Source organism: Enhydra lutris, unplaced genomic scaffold, assembly GCF_002288905.1.
Source record: "Enhydra lutris kenyoni isolate GAN:26980312 unplaced genomic scaffold, ASM228890v2 scaffoldscaffold1, whole genome shotgun sequence".
In the NCBI taxonomy this organism is placed as follows: Eukaryota; Metazoa; Chordata; class Mammalia; order Carnivora; family Mustelidae; genus Enhydra; species Enhydra lutris.
The window spans coordinates 73,456,559-73,479,662 of NW_019154085.1; the positions used below are offsets into that span (position 1 = coordinate 73,456,559).

Sequence of the window (23,104 nt, forward strand, 5' to 3'; positions counted from 1 at the left end):
GCCATGGCGGAGGCGGCGGCTGCAGCGGGTGGAACGGACGTGGGTGCGGGCTCCGGCTCCGCAGCGGACCGGGACCGGGACCCGGATCCAGACCGGGACCGCGCCGGGCGGAGGCTCCGGGTTCTCTCGGGCCATCTGCTGGGCCGGCCCCAGGAGGCTGTGAGTACCAATGAGTGCAAAGCGCGGAGAGCCGCGTCGCCGGCCACGGCGGCGCCCACTGCCACTTCCGCCGTGCAGGAGTCAGGCACCATCCCCAAGAAGCGGTGAGTAGCGGCTCTGTGGAGCTGGCTGGCGGTGAGACCAGGCCAGGCCTGTGCAGCGGGAGGGCAAAGGCAAGGTGGGAAAGGAGGTGACACCAGTGGGAGGAAAGCATCCCGGTCCCTGAAAGTGAAGAACCGTCTCGAGAGAGAGTGGACGAGACCCTGGACTCTGGCAGTAAGGGGGCGGGATGGAATGGTGCATTTTGGTCACTTTGAGAGTAACAAATCTGAAGGACTGTTATTGGGGAAGACTTCAGGGGGACCCGTTTTCTTGGAGTCTTAATGCCAGGAATTCATTATCCTGAATTAATACTTGGGGATAAGGTCTTCGAATGGATAGAAAGGTTTCTGACATGATCCTCCAAGATTTAAGTTTGCACTAGGTGATGGCTTTCTTCAAATTCGCGCTAGACTGGGAGTGGGGAGAGGTGGTTCTTGGGGGAAGGTGCTGACTGGTTTCTATGGGGGCAGGTTTCCATTTGCTTAGGGGCATGGTCTTTGACTTTGAAGGGAGAAAAGTGAGGGATGGGTAAGAAGCAAAAAACTTCAGATACTAGTTAAATGATTTAGGTTGTGGTGGTGACTACTGAACTCTGCTGTAACTAGAAGCTGAAAGACCCTTGCCTGTGGCTGAGGATGTTTTTAAGTGATCCTGGCTTACTACTTTTTGGAGAAATCTTAAGTGCTGATGGCAGCTACCAGAGAAAATATTTTCTGAGATGTGGCTTTGTCATGTGGACGAACTTTCAGAGTGGGAAAAAAAGTGTTGCTAATGTTTAATGATACTGTCAGTGTGCCAGAGATTGTGTTAAGTCTGTTATTTCTTTTACTCCTCTTCAAACTCTTGAGTTTCCTACAGATAAAGAAATAGAACAGATTTACAAAGTCTGCTTCAGATGTTGCATGTTAGAATTCCAGAGTAGGTTGTATTAACTCTAGGGTCAATTTCTTGTACTACTTGTGGTGAATTCATTTATTAATTCCACATTCATGAGTCCTTCATCTGCTAGTATTTACTCTACTGGGAATACAAAATGCAGTATTTACTTAAGGAACTAATAGCCTAGTAGGGTAAAGTCATAATACAGTGTGGTAAGAAATTTAGCTGATAACCATAGCAGATGGTCACTAACCCTAGTTTTAGGTCTGTATGTCAGGGGGAAGGCTTCCCTGAGTAAGGATTGAGTAAATCTTGAAGTTTGGGTTGGAAGTAACCTGACAAAGGAGAGAAGTGTTTTTGGCAGAAAAACAGTGTGTTCACAGATAAAGCAGCAAAAGACAGATTGGGAAACTGTTGGAAGTTCACTGGAGTAGGAGGGGGTGACAATGACAGAGGGTGAGGGCTGGAGGCAAGTCTTGTTTGCAGGATTTTATGTGGGGAAAAATATTACATTTACCTTTTAGAAAGGTTGGTTTGGGAACCGAATTGAAGAAGGTTAAGCGGAAGGTTAAGACTGGGAACCAAGACCTGAGTTTGGATTCCCACTACATGATTCTAGTTGCATGACCTTGGGCAAGTCACTTAACCTTTTTCAGAGCTTCAGTCCCTTGTCTGTGAAAATAAGGACAGTAATTCCTGCTCTGTAGTATTGCTGTGAGAATTCAGCAATACATAGTTAAGTGATCAAGTGCTTTAAGTGCATTGCTGGTTATATAACCCTTCAGAAGAAATGGTAGATGCAATTTTCATTGAGTCCAAGGACAGGGTAGCCAATTAGGAGACTATTACTCTGATGACAAATACTGCCATTCTGAACTAAGGCACAATATTGGGAGTAGGCAAATCTATTTGAAAAAATATTAAAACGTAAATTTTTTATAACTTGTTTACTGAATGATGGGGGAGGGAGGAATCAAGGATCACATCCTGGCCTCAGGCTTCACTTGATGTTATTTGAGCCATCATTGGGTTTAAAACTTTTTTTCTCCAAATGGCTTCATGTACATTTATGTCTGTTCATTTGTATGTATCTGTATGATGTACATTTTTATGCGTGTTCACAATCTTAGAACTAAGTAGGTAGGTCAGGTGTTCCTTATAGTTGGATTTAGGGGCCTTTATCTGCAGCAGTCAGAGAAAAATAATAATGTTTATAAGGCACACTGGGGTAATGAATGAGGCTTCCCATGGCTGAAGGTGACTGGTTTCTGTGGTTACTCCATAGACAGAAGGCACAACAGTTACCTATTGTTGGTGTAGATTATGGTTAGAAAGCTCTGGTCTTTGGTTCAGAGTTAGGTGTGGCTAGTGGTAAAATCTAGCCCTGTACAACTGTTTTGAAGTTTGAATCAAAATATGAGGGAACATAAAAACTTTTACTAGATGGAAGAGTGATCTCCCTTGGAGAGTGATCTACTTGCTATATTGTTGTTGGGGAGCCAAGGTCTCCCTTCAACTTCCTTCTGCCTAGCTGGGCTTCAGTTTGCCAGCAGCCAAGTTGAGTCTAAAGGGAAGATGAATGATGGAGCAAGGAGCCAGCATGTAAATCTAATAAAGTGTGAGTGTGACTGTTTGACTCTTATTTTGGAATCACTTGCTGATGTGTGTTATTCTTTTTTTTTTTTTTTTTAAAGATTTTGTTTATTTATTTGTCAGAGAGAGAGAGAGAGCAAGCACAGGCAGACAGAGTGGCAGGCAGAGGCAGAGGAAGAAGCAGGCTCCCTGCCGAGCAAGGAGCCGGATGCGGGACTCAATCCCAGAACGCTGGGATCATGACCTGAGCCGAAGGCAGCTGCTTAACCAACTGAGCCACCCAGGCGTCCCCTGATGTGTGTTAATTGTATAACTCCTCTCTGATTACCTTGGATGATGTCATTGGTTGTAATTCTTCTATCTCAGGGCTGGTTATCATCATGGAATTGAAGGAGTGACTTCTTGAAACTTCATGTTTTCATTTTCCTCACAGGGCCTTCACGTGTATGTTAATTTATCCAATGTTTATAGAATAGTTGCTTTATGACAAGTATCGTCCTAGGCACTGAAGGCGGAGAGATGAATAATTGTCCTCGCCTCAAAGAATTCACAGTGGTAAGGGAGATACACATTCCAGTACAGTTTGAGTAGAGCTGCTATGAATACAGATATAGATAGATGTAGCACAAAGGAAAGAAAGAGTGATTATCCTTGGGGTCAGGGAAAGCTTTCTAGAGACAGTTTTAAAATATGGATGATGGTGTGGCAGATTGATTGGATGGTGAAGACAGTTCCAGGCAAAGATAATAGCATATGGCAAAGCAAGGGGGCATGAAAGTGCATATTGTATTTAGGTAATTGAACAATTCAGTATTGGTAGAGGTGGGAGAGGTATAAAAAGAGGTGGGCCCTGGCTGGTCATGGAGGCCTTGGCCTGTAGATCATCAGTCCATTAATTCATTCATTTACTCATTCACTCATTCATGTGTGACTATTTCAGTGCTTACTATGCAACATACAGCAGCGGACAAAAACTCTGCCCTTATGGACTTACATTCTAGTTGGGGTGGAGATAGCAAATAAGTAATACAGTATGTCAGATGGTTATAAGTGTAATGAAGAAAAATGAAGCAGCCAAGGAGATTAGGTAACAGCAAACCCTTGAGGCAGTTAAGTTGGGAAGAGACTTGATCATATTGGGTTTGGGTTTGGATCCACGTACAGTGTTAAGAATAGACTGGAGAAGGATGAGAATGCACATAGGAAGACCAGTTAGGGAGCTGTTATAGTGGAACAGGTGAGAAATAATGAAGGATTAAATCAAGATGATGGCAGTGAGAATAGAGGAAAAGATGGATTTGAGTTTTGGAAATTAGTGCATTAAGTAATACATAAAATTATGTGACTCTATGCCATGGGAGTTTTGGAGCAATGATAATAGAAGAGGGATGGTAAAAGTCTTGAGCAACATGGATATTTAAGAGGGTGGGCCAATCATAACCTGTTGCACTTATCACGTTGGTCTCCTATGAGTTGGTTCTAATTACTTCTATCCAGGAACATATATTCTTATTATTTGAAATTGCTGAGCAGAGTTTTGAGAGTGATGAGTGATGGTTTGCTTTTGGACCCTCTGTTTTTCTTTAAATTGCATGAACAGTTTCTTTTTTTAATCTTGCTACTGGTTGCAGTTTTAGATTCTTGAAAATCATAGTAAATGCCAATTAAGTATGTGACACTTTTATACCTTGGTTTTGGATTTTTTCAGTTTAAAAAAAGCTATTGTAATGTTAGAAAAATGAAGAAAAAAATCCCTTGTGACATCCATCCCTCTGCACTGTTAACGGCTTTCCCAGTTGTGGTTTGGGTTAGTCAGAACTGTTCTATGGCAATTTTTACAGAGGTTATAAACTCTCCTCAGAACAAAAGAAGATCTGATTAAGACTGCTACCAATTGCTTAATATACTTATACTGCCATTTATGCACACCATTCTTTAAAAAATGATGTATTATTTAAGAGCTCCCAGAATCCTTAGTAGATGTTTTCCAGACAGAAAAAAGCTGAGTTGACCTTGTGTAAATGTTTCCTAGGAGGGCATCTTTGTCATGCCAAGTTTCAACCATTTATGATTAAAGAGATCATGATCAAGTACAGTGTCATATGGTTAAGGCACTAGTTTATATTGTACTTACTGAATAAATTAAAAAATATATGATCCTATCAAATTGAAATTCTTAATTTTTGAAAACGTAATGCATGGTTTTAAAAAATAGACCAACCTATTTCCTTCTATGAGTGGATTTTGCTGTTTCATTTGTGGGAGAGAACAATTTGAGAATAAAACAGAAACATACTTCTCTTAGATTGCAAGTATCATTTTGGAATGGACCACATTTTCTGCAAGTAGACTTCTTTATGTCAGGAAGTTACTTACTATAAAGCCACCTACCCCCAGTCACTTAATAAAAATATCTAGGAATAAATTAAGTGATCTATTTTTAGGCTGCAGGGGAGTAGAGTGCTGTTGTAGTCAGATGATGTACTTTATGGAACACTTTAAAAGGAAATGCTAAGCAAGTATTACTCCTTTCAATTTTATTATTCTTGAGAAGAGAATTTCTGTTGTTTAGCAGATTAGTATGTTAATTTCAACTCCAAACCAAATCAAAATATCCTGAGTAGAGTTTACTCTTTTGACATGAAATAGTAATCACCCTCCCCCCATTAGTATTCTCTTCATTTGTTAGGCTTTAGAAGTAATATTTAATTTTTTTTTAAAGATTTTATTTATTTATTTGACAGAGAGAGATCACAAGTAGACGGAGAGGCAGGCAGAGAGAGAGAGAGAGGGAAGCAGGCTCCCTGCTGAGCAGAGAGCCCGATGCGGGACTCGATCCCAGGACCCTGAGATCATGACCTGAGCCAAAGGCAGCAGCTTAACCCACTGAGCCACCCAGGCGCCCCTAGAAGTAATATTTAATTTTATCACTGTCCCACATCTGAGTTCAGCTTCAGTTGAGAATACATAGAGTATAGACAGGTGGAGATAAAAATGCCAGCTTTATTACAAATAAAGTTGGTTGGAGAATATGGCTTAGATTTGGACTACCTAATAATTACTCAGAATTGGATATACAGTCACAGGTAATGCTGGACCACAGAAGGCCTCCCCTGCTAGAGCAGAGCCAGCTCCAGTAAGCTTTATACATGGCCCTGAGAGAGACTCTATTATAACCACTGTAGCTGATAGATTCTAAGGAGAGAGAAGGCTGACTCCAGATGCTTGGTGCCTCTTCTCAGAAATTACTAACCAGGTAAATCACTCCTCCCATGAGGAGGGATGACTGTGTGACCATTGGGGAGGTCAGGTCAGTTACTCGGAAACTGGATGTCAGGGAATGGAGGTATTACTGACACATTTTTGAGTAAATTAAGGGAAAGGGTTGAAAACTTTATGGTAGGTAGTCTTCCACCTGCATCATTTGCATGTGTCATTCCCATTGCCTACTGAATACATTCCACAGTTTTCTTGGTTAGGGCAGTTAAGGTCTTCCAGGGGAACAAACTGGCCTTTCTAGGCCTCTGATTTCATTGGTACCTACTATGTACTCTAGCTCTACACCAGAATTATTTCTGTTCTGGGGACATGTCCTTCCTTTCCCTTTTCTTTGATATGTTAATTTTCCAAAGTATGGTACACATAGTAGTGATGGTCCTGGGATAATTTGGGATGGTACGTGGCTTACAATCTTACTTGGGTGGTTATAAATGTTTGTGTATATACTTATTATTTTTTGTTAAACTTTTAAATTAAATTTTTATTAATTTTATAAATTTATATAAATTATTACTTTTATAAATTTATATAAATTAAATTTATATAAATTTATAAAATTTATAAATTAAATTTTTATTAAATTTATTATAAAAGTAGATGCACAAATCATGTTTACAGCTTAATTACTTTTCACAAAGCGAGCACATCCATCTTATCAGTATTTAGATTAAGAAACAACATTACCAGTCAGTCCCTAGAAGCCTTCATATTCCTCTTCACCTCCCACCAGGAAAACCGCAACCTTGACTGGAGTTGGATTTGCTTGTTTTGAACTTTATGTACATGGAGTCATGCAGTGTATATTCTTTTTTGTGTGGCTTCTTTCCCTTATCATTATGATTGTAATACTCATCTATGTTTTCATGTCTAGTTGTATTTTGTTCATTCTTACTGCTGAGTAGTATTTCATTGGATGGATATACACTGTGAGTTATACATTATGTGTGTGTTTTTTTTTAAAGATTTTATTTACTTATTTACAGAGAGAGTGAGTGAGAGAGAACAGAGCAGTGGGAGGAACAAAGGGAGAGGGAGAAGCAAACTCCCTGCTGAGCAGGAAGCCCCAACTCTGGGTTCTATCCCTGGACTCTGGGATCATGACCTGAGCTAAAGGCAGACCCTTAACCGTCTGAGCTTCCCAGGCATCCCATTCAGTTTATCCATTTTGTTCAGGATGAGCATTTAGGTGGCTGCTAAATTTAGGTTTGAAAATTTATTGATTTTAATATGAAGTACATATCTAATGTTTTTATAGATATTGCTGCATAGAAATAGGCTAAAATGATTAAAATGGTAGTTAGTATATAATATGTTCAATTTTCTTAAGTATATCATTTGTTTGAGGTAATAAGATGTTCCTAGATACTATATCATTCCTGTAAACATTAAACTGCCTTTTTGAACACTGTGACCTTAAAGTCTTTGCAGTGTTCAAATGTTATTTATAAACTTATAAGATCAGCTTAAAGTCACAAGTCTAAATCTATAATTCAGTTACACATTTGAAATTTTTTACAAGCCAGTCATTCTTATAAGTGAAATCCTCTTCAATTTTCTAAGTATATAAAAGACCAATTTCTGCATAGCTTTCTTGAAACAAAAACAGTAACATCTGATTGTGAGTCCCTTCTCAAACATTTGTATATTTAATTCTGGATCTTTTTATAGTTGAGATAAGCTTATTCATTAAGGAAGGCTATATCATTCTAGGTAGCTGCAGTTACTTTTGACGAGGTAGTTTGCTTCTTGGGTGAGATTTGGAGCTATAGGTATCTTATCATTTACTAAGAAAACTATTGTATTGCATGTAATATTTGTCCTGCAGGCATATCTGAAGTTACTAACCAGAGATTTAAGCTGGCATGCTGACCAAATTCTTGTCGGTAACTTTACTGGGCTTCTCCAAACTCTATTTATAGTTGACCTCATATTATCACCTTGGGTGTGTTCATGTATTCTAGGACCTTGTAATGAAATAATATGAATTATTTCATTTGTTATATTCACATTTTGCAATTCCAACTCAGATTGTTTATGTGGTTGGATTTTGCATTTCTTCATCCTGAGCTTTCCAGGAATCCAGCATCAGGGATATTAAAATAACACTCGGTTTCTATTCTGCTGTCAACTCAAAGTTTATAAATCAGCACTGTGCTCTAGAGCTTTCTGTGATGCTGGAAATGATCTGTAATCTGCTATATAATATGGTAGCCACTAACCACATGTGGCCATTAAGCACTTGAAATATGATCATTATGACCAAGGAGCTGAATTTTAAATTTTATTCAATTTTAATTAATTTTTAAATTTAAATAGGCATATTGGCTAGTTACATACCATGTTGGACAGCACAACTGCATACTGAAATCTAACTCATTATCTGTCCTTTCTTGTTTCCAAATGAAGTTACCTTTCTGGCTTTCCTTTCATTTTTTTTTTTTCCTTTTAAGATTGAACTCTCTCTCTCCCTCTCTTTAAGATTTTATTTATTTATTTTGTCAGAGGGAGAGTGAGCACACAAGCGAGGGGGAGCAGCAGGCAGAGGGTGAAGCATGTTCCCCGCTGAGCAAGGAGCCTGATGCTGGACTCGATCCCAGGACCCCGGGATCATGACCTGAGCCGAAGGCAGATGCTTAACCAACTGCTACTCTTATACATGTTTATCTCATTTGATCTTCACAACCACCCATTTTACAGATTAGTAACTGAAGTTTGCAGACGTTTGCTAGAAAACAGTCATTTGCTATATGTACTAAGTGGTAGGGCTTAGATTTGAATCTAGATCTTTTATCTTAAGTCTAGAGCTTTTTCCTTGATACTGTGCCGATATCACCAGTTCTAGTCATTTTTTTCTTCAAAATCTTTCTTAAAACCATTTTGTGGATTAAACAAGTTTTTATTGGTCATTTGTGTTCTAGGTGTTTGGGCTATATCAGTGAACAAAATAGGCAAAGATCTATTCTTCCATGGGACTTATATTCTTATAGGTGAAATAGATAATTAATAACAGTAAATAAATCAATTATTAAGTGTGTTAGAAAATGCTAAGTGCTATGCAAAAAAGAAAAATAACAGAGTAAGGGGGTAGTGTTCTGATTTTAAAAAGGATATCACTGCAGAACATGATATTTAAGCAAATATTTGAAGGAGATGAGAGTGTTAAGTTCTATGGATATCTAGTTGAGTGAGTGTTCTGGGCACAGAAATACTATGTGTAAATACCTTAAGGGGATGCACATGTGTGTTGTTTTAAGCAAGTAACAAGTGCAGCTGGAGTCAATTCATAATCTTCCCACCCCCACACTGTTTAAAGTGTGTACCGTTGAAACCTTAGCTCCTAGTTTACCCGTCTCTTCTGTTTTAGTCAAGGTCTCTTATTCACCCTACATTTTCTAGCTTCCACAACTTTCCTTGTGCCACTTTCTGGAAGATCTTTGCTTGTCGGACACCAGGCTTCAGGGTCTGTGCGTTTTGAGGGTCTTTTTATTTTTGAGAATCGAGACTAGGCAATTGTCGGTTATCTTTTCCCTGTGATTTCTTATATTATAAATAATAACTTTTTTTTTTAAAGATTTTATTCATTTATTTGACAGAGAGATCACAAGCAGGCAGAGAGGCAGGCAGAGAGAGAGGAGGAAGCAGGCTCCCCTAGAGAGCAGAGAGCCCGATGCGGGGCTCGATCCCAGGACTCTGAGATCATGACCTGAGCCGAAGGCAGCGGCTTAACCCACTGAGCCACCCAGGCGCCCCATAAATAATAACTCTTAAATCATTGTTAAGTATCATGCGATACAATATTTAGGCCTGGAGACTTTAATTCATTTAAAGCAGCTAGATACCTCTTGGCATCTTCTCAGCTGTTTGAAACTTCCATCTACTCAAGTTTGTTGGCAGTTGATTATTGTTTTCTATGTGCTAAGGACTGGGGAGAATTAGCACATAGTTTCTGCCTTATGGGACATGTAGGTCTACTAAGGAAAACTGATATGTCTTCTGTTAATGCAGGGTGCTAAGTGCTAGACTAGAGGCAAGAAGTGGGAGAAATGATGACAGCAATGGAAGGGCCTCTTCATTTCAAAGAAACATAGATTAGAATGGTGGAGGAGTGCTCTTCTATGTTAAGATGCTATGAGAAAATTCTTAACTCTGAGGGTAAAAACATAGATGAGAGCATTTGGATGAAAATAGAATCAGAAGAATTAGAGTAAGAGAATGTAGACAGTATAATAAAGAACCGGTATGGCACTTGGCCCAGTAATGTTGGGGGCCTTCAGCTACCTGGATAGCTTTTAGAAGTCTTATTCTGAGAGCAGAATATCTGTTAATTTACAATTTAAAAAAATCAGAGGGTACCTAATTGATGCTGAAATGTAACACATTTTATTTGAAGAAAAAAACAGTCAAAATGCAGACTTTGAAAATAATGAAGAGATAAACACTATAGCTTCTCGACATCTTTTAGATATGTCATATATGTATAAAGTTGTGCTGTAATAATGTCTTGAAACCACTATTTTTCACTATCTTATGTATATAACTTTCTATGTCAAGGAATGTTAATGGCAACCTCATCCTCAGGGGCTCATCAGGTATTGCATTATATATAGGTACTCTAAGTTCAACCAGGACAGTATCACTTTTTATTGTGTTCAGTCTTTCCCTATTATAAAGAATGCTGTGATAAACTTTTTACAGTTAAATCCCTAAAAATTTCCATAAGACAAATTTTTTAAAAGGATTAAAGAACATTGGAAATTTTTTAAATGGGTTAAAGAACATTGGAATACATTATTCATCCATCTCAGTGGACAGAGGCAGAAATAAAGCACAGTTGCTTCTTCGGATTTAATTTTGACCGAGAATAAAGAATTGGAAATTATTGGAATCTCAGGAGAAAGACTCCTATCATGTTTGAGCAGATTTATATCTTAAAATTTAAGAAAGCAGCTTTCCAGAAATTCACCTAAAAGGAAAAGGAAATGCAATGTTTAGGCCTGGGTTGCTAAGGGGAATCCAAAACATGACCACAGAGAGCCTAGGAAATATTGCTTAACTTTGCCTAGGCCTTGGAGGTGATGAGGAGAGAGAGCTGAGGCAACTGGCTAAGATGTGCCAGTTTATTTATTTTTATTTTTTAACATTTTATTTATTTATTTGACAGAGAGAGAGAGACTGCACACAAGCTGGGGGAGCAACAGAGGGAGAGGGAGAGGGAGAAGGAGGCTCTCAGCTGAGCTGGGAGCCTGATGTGGGGCTTGATGCCAGGACTCGGTTCATGACCTGAGCCGAAGGCAGACGCTTAACCAACTGAGCCACCCAGGCAACACCAGGTGTGCCAGTTTAAACCACTTATTGTTATCAGTAAATATTGTACACTACATACTTATTCAGATGGCTCATACTCTTTGGTCAAATCTTTCTACATCTTGTGATGCAACTTAAGAATTGTAATGTCAGGGCATCTGGGTGACTCAGTTGTTGGGTGTCTGCCTCCTGCTCCTGGGATTAAGCCCCAAATCGGGCTCCCTGCTCAGTGGGAGGCCTGCTTCTCCCTCTCCCACTCCCCCTGCTTGTGTTCCCTCTCTAGCTGTCTTTCTCTATCAATCAAATAAAAATCTTTAAAAAAAAAAAAAAGAATTATAGTGTCTGTAGTTTTCTTTTTCTCCCAACATATTATGTTGAAAAAATTGAAACATACTGCGAAATTCAATTTTATAATAAACATTTAAAAAATTTTTAAAAAAGAATTATTTATTTATTTACTTATTTGACAGAGAAATCACAAGTAGACAGAGAGGCAGGCAGAGAGACAGGGAAGCAGGCTCCCTGCCAAGCAGAGAGCCGGACTCGGGCCTTGATCCCAGGACCCTGAGACCATGACCTGAGCCAACAAAGGCAGAGGCTCAACCCACTGAGCCACCAAGGCACCCTGTAATAAACATTTTTATACCAACCACTTAGATTCTACCATAACATCATACTGTGTTTCCTTATCACATATCTGTCCATTAATTCATCATTTTCTCTATTCAGTTAGTCTATCTTATTTTTGATGAATTTTAAAGAAAATTAGTAGCTTCATTTTTGAAGTAAAATCTCCTGTATTAGCTTTCACTACTATTGAGGGAATTTTTCAGTTAATATCTCTAACTCTTCAATCTCCATTTTCACATTTTCAATTATTGGACATTTTTATCTGAGAATTGATGTTTTGACATAGTGGTAATCCCTTTTTGAAGTAAAATTTTAAAATTCTATTTTTTTAAAGTTAAAGGTTCTGCTTTTGTTCTTTTATGTTGATCTTGATTTCCAGATAGTATTTTGTCTGCTTTGTCTTTGCAAAATATTTGTAGCTTCCCAACATAATTATTAGATTTCCAGTCTGATTTTGGCTTTATTTCCAAGTTCTTTCCTGCCATCTGCCATTATTTTCAGAAAGTACATTCTAGTTTGCTATGCCTGTCTTCAGATTTTATATAAGAGGCAACCTTTTTTAAGAATGAATTCTTAGGGGCGCCTGGGTGGCTCAGTGGGCTAGAGCCTCTGCCTTCGGCTCAGGTCATGATCCCAGGGTCCTGGGATCGAGCCCCACATCGGGCTCTCTGCTCAAGCAGGGAGCCTGCTTCCCCCTCTCTCTCTGTCTGCCTCTCTGTCTACTTGTGATCTCTGTCTGTCAAATAAATAAACAAAATATTAAAAAAAAAAAAAAAAGAATGAATTCTTATTTGTTAGCACGTGTGTTCATTAGGACTTTTGTTTAAAAGTATCAATTAATTTGAGCTAACTGAAAAAAAGAAGAGTGCAAGGACACCGGGGTGCCTGAGTGGCTCAGCTGGTTAAGCATCTGCCTTTGGCTCAGGTCATGATCCTGGAGTCCTGGGATCAAGCCCCACATCAGGCTCCCTGCTCGGCAGGGAGTCTGCTTCTCTTCCGCCTGCTGTTCCTGAAGCTTGTGTGCTCTCTCTCTCTCACTCTCGTTCTATATCAAATAAATAAATAAAAATATTAAAAAAAAAAAAAGAGTACCAGGTCACCTTCCTCAAGGGCAGGAATAGAGCTTTGCCACAGGGTGGAATTAGAACTAAAACCCAGAAAGTCATCAGGCTTCTTGCTAGCATCACTTCTTGCTAGTATCTGCTACATGTTTCTCTAAGGAAATCAGCCTTTTCGGCTCTTCTGTCCAAATGTTAAAATATGATAACCCCTCTCCTCCTGGATATTCAGCCAGTTAGCAGCAAATAATTGAACTGTCTTGTTCCCAATAGCTGAGTCACATGTCTACATTGTTCTAATCGTTTTAATCAGCAATTGCCTAGAAATGAGTGGTGGTGATCTTAGTTAAAAAATAGTTGCCCAGGCAGCTAAATGAACTGAACTTACTCTGGTTATCATACTTAGAAATATGTCACAGCCGGATCATCTGCTTGTCCTTTTTGATGACTCCTTCCCCAGAATCTTGCTTCATGAGTCATCCTTTTGTTTTCCTCTTGGGCCTCAATCTTTTTTTTCTTTTTTTCCTGGTTGATGATTTTTTAAAAATCAAATTATAATTAACATGCAGTTTCAAGTCTACAATATAAGGATCCAATTCTGTATATTACTCATTGTGCATCGAGATGCGTATACTCTTAATCCCCTTTATTTCATCCATCCCTCTGCCCACCTCCCCTCTGCAACCACCAGTTCTTTGTATTTAAGAGTCTGTTTTTGGGTCTTTCTTCCTTTGTTTGTTTGTTTCTTAAATTCCACACATGAGCACAATCATGTGGTAATTGTCTTTCTCTGACTGATTTATTTCACTTAGCCTTATACCTTCGAGGTCCGTCTATGTTGCTGCAAATGGTAAGATCTCATTCTTTTTTATGGCTGAATAATATTCCATTGTAATAATATCACACATATTCTTTATCCATTCATCCAAGGATGAACACTTGGTTTACTTCCATATCTTGACTATTGTAAATAATACTTAAGTAAACAAGGGTGCATATATTTTTTAGAATTAGTGTTTTTGTTTTCTTTGGGTTAGTACCCAGTAGTGGAATTACTGGATCATATCGAAATTCTATTTTTAATCTTTTGAGGAACTGCTGTATTGTTTTTCAGAGTGTGTGCTGCACCAATTTGCATTCCTACCAACAGTACACGAGTGTTCCCTTTCTTCTACATCCTCATCAACACTTATTATTCCTTGGGTTTTGATTTTAGTCATTCTGATAGGTGTAAGGTGGTATCTCACTTTGGTTTTGATTTGCATTTCCCTGACAGTTAGTGATGATGAGCATCTTTTCTCATGTGTCTGTTGGCCATCTGTATGTCTGTTTTGGAAAAATGTCTAGTTAGGTCCACCGGCCATTTTTTAATCGGATTATTTTGGGAGGGGGTTGGTGTTGAGTTGTGTATGTTCTTTGTGTATTTTGGATATTAATTCCTTGTTAGCTATATCATTTGCAAATATCTTCCATTTGGTAGGTTGCCTTTTTTTTTGTTTTGATAGTTTCCTTTGCTGTGCAAAAACTTTTTACTTTGGTGTAGCCCTAAACTACACTTTGGTGTATTTAATTTTGCTTTTGTTTCCTTTCCCTCAAAGAGACATACCTAGAAAAATGGTTTATGCAGCCAATGTCAAAGAAATTACTGCCTGTGTTTTCTTCTAGGATTTTTGTCGTTTCAGGTCAGACATTTAAATTTTTAATCCATTTTGCATTGATTTCTTGTGTGTGGTGTAATAAAGTGGTCCACATTCATTCTTTTGCATGTAGCTAATCAGTGTTCTCTGCACCATTTGTTGAAGAGACTGTCTTTTCCCCATTGTGTATTCTTGCCTCCTTCATCATAGATTAATTAACCATATATGCATGGGTTTATTTTTGAGCTCTTTGTTTGATTCTATTGATCTGTGTGTCTGTTTTTGTGCCAGTACCATAGTGTTTTGATTACTATAGCTTTGTAGTATATCTTGCAATCTGTGATTGTTATACCTCCAGTTTTGTTCTTCTTTCTCAGCATTGTTTGGCTATTTGGACTCTTGTGGTTCCATACAGATTTTAGTATTATTTATTCTAGTTCCTTGAAAAATGTTGGTATTTTAATAGGGATTGCATTGAATCTGTGGATTGCTTTGGATAATATGGACATTTGAAAAATACTGGGTCTTCCAGTCCTTGAGCATAGAATATCTTTCCATTTGTTTGTGTCATCTTCAGTTTTTTCAAGAGTGTTTTATGGTTTTAGGAGGGTTAATTTTATTCCTTTTGGTGTAATTGTAACTGGAATTATTTGGTTATGTTTATTCCTAGGTATTTTATTCCTTTTGGTGTAATTGTAAGTGGTATTATTTTCATAATTTCTCTTTTTGCTATTTCATTATTAGTGTACAGAAATGTAGCAGGGGTGCCTGGGTGGCTCAGGTCATGATCCAGGGGTCCTGGGATCGCACCCCACATTAGGCTCCCTCAGTAGGGAGCCCACTTCTTCCTCTCTCTGCCACTCCCCATGTTTATGCGTTCTCTCAAATAAATAAAATCTTAAAAAGAGAAAGAAATGCAATAGATTTCTGTATATTAATTTTGTGTTCTGCAACTTGACTGAATTCATTTATTAGTTCTAATAGATTTTTGGTGGAATCTTGAGCTTTCTATATATAGTAAAATGTCATCCTCAAACAGTGGAACTTTTACTTCTTCCTTACCCGTGTAGATGCCTTTTACTTCTTTTTGTTGTCTCATTGGCTGGAACTTCCAGTACTGTGTTGAGTAAAAGTGGCAAGAGTGGACATCCTTGTTTTGTTCCTGATCTTAAAGGAAAAGCTCTCAGTTTCTCACCATTGAGGATGATGTTAGTTGTGGGTTTTTCATATATGGCCTTTATAACATTGAAGTATATTCCCTCCAAACCTTCTTTATTGAGAGTTTTTGTCATGACTGGATTTTGTATTTTGTCAGTTATTTTTTCTGCATCTATTGAGATGTACATGTGATTTTTGTCCTTTCTCTTGTTAATGTGATGTATCATGTTAATTGATTTGCAAATATTTGTCCATGCTTGCATCCGTGGAATAAATCTCACTTGATCATGGTGAGTGATTTTTAAAATTTATTGTTAGATTTATTGAATATTTTTGCACCTGTGTTCATCAGAGATATTGGCCTCTTGTTTTCTTTTTTGGTAGTGTCTTTCTCTGGTTTTAGGGTAATGTTGGCCTTATAAAATGAATTTGGAAGTTTTCCTTTTTCTTTCTTAGATTTATTTATTTTAGAAAGTGTGTGTGAATGGGGGAGGGGAAGGGTGAAGAGAATCTCAAGCAGACTCCCTGCTGAGCATGAAGCCCAATGTGGGCTTGATCTCACGACCCTGAGATCACGACCTGATTGAAGTCGAGAGTTGGATGCTTAACTAGCTGGGCCACCCAGGCCCCCCTTCTTTTTCTGGTTTATTTTGAATAGTTTGAGAAGAAGAGGTATTACCTCTTACTTAAAATTTTGGTAGAATATTTTGGTAGAATTCACCTGTCAAGCCATCTGGTTTTGGACTTTTGTTTGTTGGAAGTTTTTTGATTATGCATACAATTTCATTGCCAGTAATCATTCTGTTCAAATTTTCTATTTCTTTCTAATTCAATTTTGGAAGATTATATGTTCCTAGGAATTTATACATATCTTCTAGATTATCCAATTTGTTGACATATAATTTTTTATAATATTCTCTTATAATCCTTTGTATTTTTGTGGTGTTGGTTGTTAGTCTTCAGTTCTGATTTTATTTGAGCACTCACTCTCTCTCTTTTTTAATGAGTCTTGCTAAAGATTTATCAATTTTATCTTTTCAAAGAACTAGCTTCTAGTTTCATTTATCTATTGTTTTTACAATCTTGATTGCATTTATTTGTATTCTAATCTTAAGTACATCCTTTTTCTGTTGTCTTTGGGCTTTGTTTGTTCTTTTTCTACCTCCTTAGGGTGTTAGGTTCACTTATTTATTTGAGATTTTTCTCATTTCTTGAGGTAGGCCTGTAATACTCTAATCTTCCCTCTTAGAACAGGTTTTGTTGTATCCCAAAGAGTTTGGACTATTGTGTTTTCATTTTCATTGTCTCTGTATTTTTTTATTTCCTCATTGATTTCTTAGTTGACCCATTCATTGTTTAGTAGCATGTGATTTAGCCTCCATGTTTTTGTGTTCTTTCCATATTTTTTCTTGTGATTGGTTTTTAGTTTCATATCGTTGTGGTTGGAAAAGATGGATGATATGATTTCAGTCTTAAAATTTATCAAGACTTGTTTTGTGGCCTAAGGTGATGTATTTTGGAGAATGTTTCATGTTCACTTGAAAAGAATGTAAATTCTGTTTTTGAATGGAATGTTCTGAATATATCTGTTTGGTCCGTCTGGTCTAATGTGTCATTTAAAGCATTTTCTTGATTTTCTGTTTGATTGATCATTGATATAAATGGGGTGTTAAAGTCCCCATTATTATCTTATTATTGTCAGTTTCTTCCTTTGTGTCTGTTAATTGTTGCTTTATGTATATAGGTGCATCCATGTTGGGTACATACATATTTATAATTGTTATATCCCCTTGTTGATTGTTTTATTGTTATGAAGTGTTCTTTGTCTCTTGGTACAGTCTTTGTTTTAAAGTCTATTTTGTCTGATATAAATAATGCTACCTCAGCTTTCATTTGTTCCCATATAATGGTAAACTTTTTCTATCCCTTCATTTTCAATCTGCATGTGTGTTTAGTTCTGAAGTGAATCTCTTATAGGTAGCAAGATGGGTCTTGGTTATTTTTTTATCCTTTAGTCTCCCTATGTCCTTTTTTTTTTTTTTTTAATTTTAAAAAATTCCAGTATAATTTACCCTATGTCTTTCGACTGGAGCATTAAGTCCATTTACATTTGAAGTAATTATTAATGGGTATGTACTTATTGCCATTTTGTTACTTGTTTTATGATTGTTTTTGCAGTTCTTCTCTGTTTCTTTCTTCTTTCACTCTTCCCTTGTGGTTTGATGGCTTTCTTTGGTGTTACATTTGAATTTCTTTCTTGAGATGCCTGGGTGGCACAGTCAGTTAGTGTCCAACTCTTGATTTCAACTCAGGTCATGATCTCAGGGTCATGGAATTGAGCCCCATGTTGGGCTCCAGACTGCTGAGCATGGAGTCTGCTAGGAATTCTCTCTGTCCCTCCTTCTGCCCCTCCCTCATGCCCACATGTGCACATTCTCTCTTTCTCTCTTTAAAAAAAAAAAAAAAAAAAAGAATTCCTTTCTTTATGTTACAGGTTTTGGTTTTTGGTTACCATTTAGGTTCACATATAACATTTTATGTGTATAGCAGTTTGTATCAGATTGGTGATTGTTTAAGTTTGAAACCATTCTAAAAGCACTAAATTTTTACTACACCCACGTTTTGTATATATGATGCCACACTTTACATCCTTTTATTTTGCGAATCCCTTGACTGATTTGTATAGATGTAATTGACTTTACCACTTCTTTGCATACTAGTTTTATAAGTGATAAATCTACTCTTACTACATATTTGCATTTTTCTGTGAAATTTTTTCCTTTCACAGTTTTCTTACTCATTATGGACTTCTCTTTCTACTCAAAGAATTCCCTTTAACATTTCCTATGAGGCTGGTTTAATGGTGATGTGCTCCTTTAACTTTTGTTTGGGAAACCGTATTTCTGTCTATTGTGAATGGTAATCTTGTTAGGTGGAGTATTCTTTGTTGAATGTTTTCCCTTTCAGTACTTTGAATGCATCATGACCTCCCTTTTGGTCTACTAAGTTTCTGCTGAAAAATCAGCTCATGGCCTTGTAGGATTTCCCTTATATGTAACAGTTTTCTTTTCTCTTGCTGCTTTTAAGATTTCCTCTTTATCATTACTTTTTGCCATTTTAATTATGTGTCTTGGTGTGGACCTGCTTCGGTTCATCTTGTTAGCAACCTTCTGTGCTTCCTGGATCTGGATGTCCATTTTCTTCCTCAGATTAGGGAAGTTTTCAGCTACTGTTTTTTCAGATGAGGTTTCTGTCCCCTTCTCTCTCTCCTCTCCTGAGATCCCTATAATGCAAATGTTATTACACTTGATGATATGGCAGAGTTCCCTTAACCTAATCTCCATTTTTGTTATTCTTTTTTTTTTTTTCCTTTTTGCTGTTCTCCTTAGTGGCTTTCCATTACCCTGTCTTCCAGATTGCTGATCTGTTCTTCTGCCTCCTCTAATTTGCTGTCAATTCCCTTTGTGTATTTTTCTTTTTTAAGATTTTATTTATTTATTTGACAGACAGAGATCACGAGTAGGCAGAGAGAGAGGGAAGCAGGCTCCCTACTGAGCAGAAAGCCCGATGCGGGGCTCGATCCCAGGTCCCTGGGATCATGACCTGAGCTGAAGGCAGAGACTTTAACCCACTGAGCCACCCAGGCGCCCCTCCCTTTGTGTATTTTTAATTTCAGTTATTTTGTTCTTCTGACTATATATATCTAATTCTCTTTGTTGACATATAGTTATATATGTATCATTTCTTTGTTGAAGGTCTCACTGAATTTTTTCTTAAGTCTAGTATCTTTATGACTGTTACTTTGAGTTCTTTATCAGCATATAATTTATTTCCATTTCTTTTTTTCTTTCTTTTTTTTAAAGTGGGTGTCGAGCCCAATGTGGGGCTTAGACTCACAACCCTGACATCAAGACCTATGCTGAGATCAAGAGTCGAGCACTTAACTGACTGATCCACCCAGGCACCCCTAACTTATCTCCATTTGCTTTAGCTCTTTTATTGTGGCTTTGTACTGTTTTTCATTTGGGACACAGTCTTCTGTCTCTTTGCCTTTTGTGGATGCACTGGGCAGGGTTTGGTCCTTGTATTGTTAAGGGGCCAATGTGGGGCCACTGCTTATGGTTGGATAGTGTCAGCAGTCAGACCAGGTGACCGTCCTCAGCTTGTCTGTTGGTCTGTATTCACACTGACCTGCAGGGTGCTCTTCTTACACTGTCCCCTGAAAGGCTTTCGTTTGTGGGCAGGGTGGGCCATCAGACCAGATGCCTTCTCCCAGTCCAGGACTAATCAGAAGGGCATATTCGCTGCACTGCTAGCTATGAGGTTTGTTGCTGGGACTGCAGGCACACCGGTGTGTGGTTATATTCCCCGCTCCCCAGGACAGGAGTCACTTTGAAGTTGCACTGGTCCTTGTTGGGGTAGCTTCCAGGGAGAGTTGGGGCAAGAGCTGCTTTGAAGGGACACCTGCCGAGTGGGTCAGGTTGGGAGGGGTGGATCCAAAGCAGAACATTTGCAGGGTGCCTGGTACTAACAAGATAGGTAGAGAGTGTCCTTGCTGGTTCCTGTAAGTGACCGGCTATCTAGGCTTGGGTAGGGTGAGAGAAATGGTGCCCACCAGCATTTTTGTTTTTGGAGAAGTCTCCTAAGGATCCCTGTCCCTCTAGTGCCCTTCTGAGATGAGTGAATAAACCTTCATTATATCCAGGTGCTTTTCAAACTGCTGCTTCTGTGCTGCATCTTGCTAGGTTATTTGTTATGCTGGCCCTTTAAGGGTGGAGACTGTTTTTTAATCTCCCTCTGGGTGTCTCCCAGAGCTATGCTGGCTGATTTTTTTTTTTTTTTAAGGTACCTAGAGTTAAGCCCTGCTTATTGCAAAAACACCCTGAATTAAGCCCCACTGGTTTTCAAAGCCAAATGTTATGAGAATTTGTCTTCCAAGGGGCTCCAAGTTTGGAGTGTTTAGGGTGGGGTCTGATTCTTCCACTTCTCTCTGCTTGTGGTATCCCTCTTGTTTGTGGTTAGTCTCTGAGAGAGGGTTGGTGGGAATGGGAGGGAAGGGTGAGCAGGAGAGGTGTGGGTGGGGACCAGAGTTTGGTTCCCAATTATGTTTCTGCATCTCCTACCCTTTGATGTGGAAAGTCTGTTCTGACAGTCTTTGGGTGGTTTTCAGAGTTAGCTGCACTTGTGTAGCTCTATCTTAGTGTGTCTTGGGATAAGGTGAGCTCAGGATCCTCCTACTTAGCCATTTTCCCAGAACCCCATCAGTCTTTTTTTTCTTTGTTGCTTTTTCCTGCTTCGTAAAATTACACTCAGATAATTTATTGAGATTGTTTTCAGCCTATGTCACTCTTTTGAAGTAGCCCTTTTAAAAGCCATCAATAATCCAATTATAAAATCCTTAGTCATTTTATTGAGCAGTTTCCAATACCTGGTACCTAATATCTCTTTCCTTAGCTCCCATGTTATTACACTATCTTGGTTTTCTTCCTACTCTTCTGGCCATGATTTTGCTGACTTCTCTTCCTTCTGCTTCCTAAATTTACAAATCCTTGAGATTAATTTTTTAGTCCTTTTTTCTTTCTTTCTTTCTTTTTTTTTTTAAGATTTTATTTATTTATTTGACAGAGGGAGAGAGAGAGAGAGAGAGAGAGAGTGCTCACTTGTACTCACAAGTAGCCAGAGCGGCAGGCGGAGGGAGAGGGAGAAGCAGACTCTCCACTGTGCAGGGAACCCTATTCAGGGCTTGATCCCAGGACCCTGGGATCATGACCTGAGCCAAAGGCAGCCGCTTAACCAAGTGAGCCAGTCCTTTTTTTTTTTTTCTTAACGTTTTCTTTCTTAATAACCTCATCGACTCAGACTGTATTAGCTTTACCACTATTTGGGGGGGAACTTCTAATATTTCTGTCAACTTCCATTTTCACATTTTTAATGTACATTTCTGTCTGACTGTCTTGCTGAATTCTTCAACCTAGTATGCATGTATAAGGTTGTTATTTTAGCCTAGTACTAGTATTCAATCCTAATACTCCACTATTTCTGTTTACTTCAACTGTTATTAGATACCTTTCAAGGCCAGTGTCTCAGTTATGAGGCCTTGCTGAGCTCCATTCCCTCTCCCTTATTCAGGCTGTTAACACACCAGATAGAGTCTACTAGTTGTGATTATCAAGACATTTTTGTTTTTCTCCCATTGACACCAACCTAGATGAAATCTTAATTGTCTCACATCTACTCTGGTCTTCCTTTATTTTTTCCCCTTCAGATGATTCTCCATTCCATTACCAGACCAATCTTTGTTCAGAGGAAGTGTGAGTACTTGCTACCTGCTAGTGCTCTGCTACATTCTAATGTCGCAAAATTTATTAACAGCCCAGTAGAGATAGAGACAGATATGTAGAAGTTATGACATAGTAAATGCTATAATCAATGTAATACAGAGGGAGCCATAAATTCTTCCTGAGGAAGATAGGAAAGGCTTTAGAGGAAAAGTAACTTTTGGACTGGTTCTTGATGGATAAATAGTTTTCTAGAAGGAGAAGGGTATTTCAGATAGGGAAGTGTGTATATATGTTTATATACATACATACATATATATATATATATATGCATAAAAAAATCAATGATGTATATAAGGAAATGTGTTAACTTTCAGTGTGGCTGGAAGAATTGTTCTTAAGGGAGGTAAAAATGTAGTTTAGAGCCAGATTGCAAAAGACATTGTATGCTATATTAAAGAATTGGAGTTTCATCCACACTGGAGTATAGCAAAATTTTAAAGCAGATGCTGTTAGATTTTTACTTTTGGTGGCTCTGTGAAGCATAGAATAGACTGTTTTGATCCTATTGCTCCCTGTTGATTATTGAAGTAATAAAGCGTAATCCCTTAATTTCGTATTCAAAGTTCTTTTGCTGTTCTCCATGACTTTCTTGCATATACTATATGCTTTAGCTAATTTGTGCTACTTACTAGCATGGGAAAAGTCCTTGTGCTTTTATGCTTTTGCTTGATTATTGAATTTTCCAAAGCAACTGGAAGTGAAGCCTTTTCCTCTCAGCTAGAGATGAATACTATATTCTCTGAGCTATATTGAGCTATATATATGAGAATACTATATTCTCTGTATTCCATCTGTGGCAATCAATGAATACACTGAAATCATAACTTGGTAATTAAGAAGCGTTGGAGCCACAAGACCAAGATTTAAATACTAGTTGTGTCATGTACCGTTTGTGTGACTCTGGACAAGCTACTGACTCTTTCTAAACCTTTCTTATGTTTTATTTTCTAAAGATTTTATTTAT

The 23,104-nt window shown here is 38.2% G+C and overlaps 1 protein-coding gene across 1 annotated transcript in view; it reads left to right on the plus strand.

Moving 5' to 3' along the window:
• LOC111143941 (alkylglycerone phosphate synthase) overlaps positions 1–23,104 on the plus strand; it is a 135,916-nt gene continuing 112,812 nt past the window's right edge. The window contains exon 1 of the mRNA XM_022497980.1: positions 1–263. Within this exon, the coding sequence (XP_022353688.1) occupies positions 4–263 (260 nt within the window). The 5' untranslated portion in view covers positions 1–3. The remainder of the gene's footprint in view (positions 264–23,104) is intronic.